General features: G+C 42.9%; 2 protein-coding genes across 2 annotated transcripts; both read left to right on the forward strand.

Moving 5' to 3' along the window:
• Window positions 1-1174: 1174 nt before the first annotated feature.
• On the forward strand, window positions 1175-2877 carry LOC145580905 (uncharacterized). The gene is made up of 5 exons (XM_081637988.1): window positions 1175-1312; window positions 1395-1618; window positions 1829-2182; window positions 2270-2616; window positions 2690-2877. Exons 1-5 carry the CDS (start codon window positions 1175-1177, stop codon window positions 2875-2877), a joined length of 1251 nt encoding a protein of 416 aa, XP_081494114.1.
• Window positions 2878-3027: 150 nt separating this feature from the next.
• On the forward strand, window positions 3028-4219 carry LOC145580906 (uncharacterized). Its single transcript, XM_081637989.1, has 2 exons — window positions 3028-3195; window positions 3245-4219. The coding sequence occupies exons 1-2, from the start codon at window positions 3028-3030 to the stop codon at window positions 4217-4219; spliced, it is 1143 nt and encodes a 380-aa protein (XP_081494115.1).
• The last annotated feature ends 257 nt before the right edge of the window (window positions 4220-4476 follow it).

Below are 4476 nucleotides of genomic sequence, written 5' to 3' on the forward strand. Positions count from 1 at the left end.
AGGAAAGGTGATCGGGTTTGGAATTGGGTGAAAGAAGCGTGCCCCTGCAAAGGCGATCCTCTTCTCCAGATGACCCTATCCAACGTTCTCGGGCTTCGGCTGCGGGTTCTATTTGCCTTTCCTTCCTGAAACCCTTAAAAAAACGCAGGTGCAACAATGGTTCTTCGGATTCAGAGGATAATGGTGATGGTTCTGAGGGCTCGATGGCTCCCCGTTCGGGGCCACCATGGCAGCCATGAATGTGGGAGCTTGGAACTGTAGGGGCCTTGGTGGTGCGGACTCCCCTAATGTTCCTTACTTGGCTTCGTTGGTCCGCTCTCATGCTGTAGATATTATGTTTGTAATGGAAACTTTTGTGTCTATAGATATGGCAGTTAAAAAGATGTCGTTAGTAAGTTTTGATGGTTTTTGTGGATCGGATGCTATAGGTTTTAGTGGGGGTTTGGTTGTTTTTTGGTTTGCCCCGGATGTAGTTATGCCTATTTCGGTTTCTCCTCATGTTATATTTTGTAAAGTGTTGGTACCTGGTCAGGAAATTAAATATATTATCTTTGTGTACGGCTCGCCTCATCCTTCTCTTAGGAATTTGGTTTGGGATGAAATTTCGGCTATTTTAGTTTCAGTCCCAAATGTAGTACTTTTGGGTGATTTCAATCAAGTTGAATATCTAACTGACAAAGTAGGCGGATCTTTTGATATTCCTGGTAGGCATGGTTTCTTAAAATGGAAACTTCACTCTCAATTATTGGACATTCCTTTTTCTGGACCCCATTTTACATGGACAAATGGACAATTCCAGAACCCTACTTATGGGAGATTGGATAGGGGATATGCCACTTCCTCTTGGTTGGATTTGCATCCTAAGGCTCCGATTTCTCATCAGCCAATTTTATTCTCCGATCATGCATCTATTATTTTGCACGAAGCCGGGTTCACTAGTATTAAGAAGCGCCCGTACAAGATTGAGAATTGGTGCTTAGGTTTCAGTGAGATTTCTTCACTTATTTGCTCAAAGTGGAAAGACTTCTGTCGTGGTTCCAGAATGTTTTCAATTTCTCGGAAACTCGATGGTTTGAAGTAAAATCTTCTACCTTGGTGTGTTAATCACAAAAGACAGTGGGTTATTGACTGGAAGGATACGCAGAGTTCGGTTGGTTCTACTTCTTTGGATGTGATGGATCCTAATGATCGTCGATCTCTTATTATGCTCCGGGAAGATATGATTTCTCGAGCTCAGACTTCCTTTCTCTACTGGAAGCAGCGCTGTAAGGTTCGTTGGGATGCTTTGAGAGATTGCCATTCTAGGCTTCTGGTTTCGCTCTGTGCAAACGCGTCAGGGTCAAAATAAGATTCTGAGTCTTCGGGACGAGAATGACTCCTGGTTTTCGGACCAGATTGGCATTTCTAATCTTTTGGCTCATCATTTTTCACTGATTTATAACTGCCATGATACCTCTCCTACTCCCGCTAGTTGCCTTTGGGACAGTCTAGACACTCTGAAGTTATCAGATCTAGACCGACAGTTTCTTTTGAAGCCTTTCTCTGCTTTAGAAATCAAAGATGCCATGTTCCATGTTGGTGAGAATAAATCTCCAGGGCCTGATGGTTTTACAGCAGGGTTTTTCAAGTCGCACTAGGCTGTGGTTGGTCCTCAGGTCATTGATGCCATTCATTATTTCTTTTCCCATGGTTATTTATTAAAAGAATGGAACCGTACCTTTTTAGTCCTGCTGCCTAAAGTGGAACACCCTGAAATTCCCTCCCAGTTTCGTCCTATTGGCTTATGCAATGTCTTGTATAAGTGCATTGCTAAGTGCTTGACGAACAGGCTTCGTCGAGTATTACCATCCCTGATTTCAGATTCTCAGACAGCTTTTGTTTCAGGACGATTGATGGCGGATAATAGTTTGCTTGCTCAAGAACTTTTCTCTTACATGGACACCTCTTCTTCTAAAAGGTGTTCTGTTGCGTTAAAGCTTAACATGAATAAAGCCTATGACAGAGTTAATTGGGATTTTCTTTGGGAGACACTCTATCATTTTGGTTTTCCCCTCTACTGGGTCCACATTTTGCAGCAATGTGTTACTACGGTTTCTTATCAGCTTCTAGTTAATGGATCTCCTACCAAACCCTTTCGTCCGAGATGTGGTTTACGCCAGGGTGATCCTTTGTCTCCTTATTTGTTTGTCCTTTGTATGGAAGTTTTCTCTTTGATGCTTCGCAGGGACGAATAGAATGGTTTATTCCAAGGGCTACATTTTTCTTGCAGAGCTCCTTCTATCTCTCATCTGTTCTTTGCATATGATGCTTTATTGTTCTTCCGAACTTCTTCGGCGGCCTGTGAGAAGATTCTGTCAGTGACTAATGAATTCTGCTCTGACAGAATTTGCTCGGTCTCGAGCCAGATGATTAATGTGCAGAAGTCCTTTGTTAGATTTAGTCGTAATACTCTAGAAAATTTTAGGGATTTTCTCTCTTCGGCGCTTCAAATGCAGGCTCGTTCTTCTATTGGTACCTACTTAGGCCTTCCGGTTGATCTGGGTCGTAGCAAATGTAAGGACTTTCAGTTTATGATGGATAAGGTGGTTCAACGCTTGTCTTCCTTTGCCTCTCTTGGTTTGTTAGTAGCAGCTAAACTGGTAATTATTAATTCCATTTTGGTGGCCTCTTTTCAACCATATTCTCTCAGTGTTTAAGGTCTCTTCTTCTATTTGTGACCGGATGGATAGCCTTATTGCTCGGTTCTGGTGGAAATCGGGCAAGGAGTCTAGAGGCATGGCTTTTGCCTCATCTTCGATGTTGTATCTTCCTAAAGGTCTAGGTGGTCTTGGGATCCGCCATCTTCGATCGTTTAACTTGGCTTTGCTTGCCAAGTAATCGTGGCGTCTCATGCACCATCCTCAGCTTCTAGTTTCTAGGGTCCTCAGAGCTAAGTATCCTTCTTTACTTTCTACCAAGCTTGCTATTTCTTCAGCTCGCCCTTCCTAGGGTAGTCGTGGTTTATTAGAGGGTGGTTCGGTTTTTACTATGGGGGCAGCTTGGAAGGTTGGGTCTAGAGACACAGTTAGTATTACGAGTGATTCCTGGCTTCCTAACATTGGTGTAGTTTTCAAGGATTCTATTCCGGAGGTGGACCGTCCTAGTTGGGTGTCTGAGTTATTGCTTCCTAGCTCTTTATCTTGGAATGCTTCTATGGTAAGACAGCTGTTTCCCCCGCCTGTTACGTCATCTATTCTTGCTTTAGAAATGTCCCAAGCAGAAGATTGATGACTTTGTTTACTGGAAGTATACTCAGGATGGTTCCTTCACCACCGCTGTTGGGCTTCCCGTGGCATGGTGGAAACGGTTATATGGTTTGCCTATTCTTCCTAAATGGAAGATGTTCTCTTGGAAAGTGTTACATAATGCTATCCCCACAGCACCATTACTTGTACGAAAAGGTTTGCCTATTGATTCTACTAGTGTGCTTTGTGGACAGGCTTTTGAGTCAATTGATCACCTATTTCGGGATTGTTCGTTTACCCGTATGTTGTGGAGGTTTGGGCCTTGGGATCCTCCTCCTTCGTCTTCTGCTTCTGTTCCTTTTCATTTGTGGTTTACGGAGATAGTCTCAGGTTATGCAATGTCTAAGGATTGGTTTTGTCTGGACCTCTTTTTTGGGCTCTGCTGGGCTATTTGGGTGACGAGAAATAATGTTCGATTCTGCTCGGAGGTTTACTCTCCCTCTTTTGTGCTTGAGGTAGCTCCCAGTTGGACGGTTAGAAGTAAGGAGGAACGCTCTATCCTTGATAGATCGGCCATTTCTCCTCTTGGGTTTTCTTCCTTCCCCTCTTTTTGGGTTCTGAGGGGTGAGTTGAGTGACGTTTGTGATATTATTTTGATGTTTGACGGAGCCTGGGACAAGGAGACTCATAATGTGGGTGCAGGCTGGTGTTTTTGGAGATTGGAGCCTTCTCAATATTTAGGTGGCGGTGCTCGGGTTTGTGTGGCTAGTTCTGCGCTTCATTCGGAGTTAATTGCTTGTTTATTAGGCCTTAAGCATGCTATCCAGGGGGGTTCACTCGACTACTTCTTCTGTCAAATTGTGCGACTATTCCTAGGTTGCTCTTGGAAGCTTCGCCCTCTGACATCTCTGTGCTATGAATGGTTGATGACATTTTCCCAACGTTATTTTCCTTTTTTTCTTGTCATTTTAGAAAGGTGCCTAGGTCTTCTGTAGTTGAGGCTCACTCCCTTGCGGCTGCTGGCCGTCGTAGGGAGTTTCTTCGTTTCTTCTTTTAGTCGTTTTTGTAGTTCCCTTTGTCAAAAAAAAAAATAATCAAGATTGTAAATTCTATTATACGATTATTAATATGTAGCTAAGGAGCTATATTAATTTAATAGCACATAAATGTGATATATACTCTGGCCATTTATAAATGCTTGTCCCATTTGATATCAACATGATTTTCAATGCAATTTGGTAATATCTAAAGT

Source organism: Chenopodium album, chromosome 15 (genome assembly GCF_948465745.1).
Source record: "Chenopodium album chromosome 15, dcCheAlbu1.1, whole genome shotgun sequence".
In the NCBI taxonomy this organism is placed as follows: domain Eukaryota; kingdom Viridiplantae; phylum Streptophyta; class Magnoliopsida; order Caryophyllales; family Amaranthaceae; genus Chenopodium; species Chenopodium album.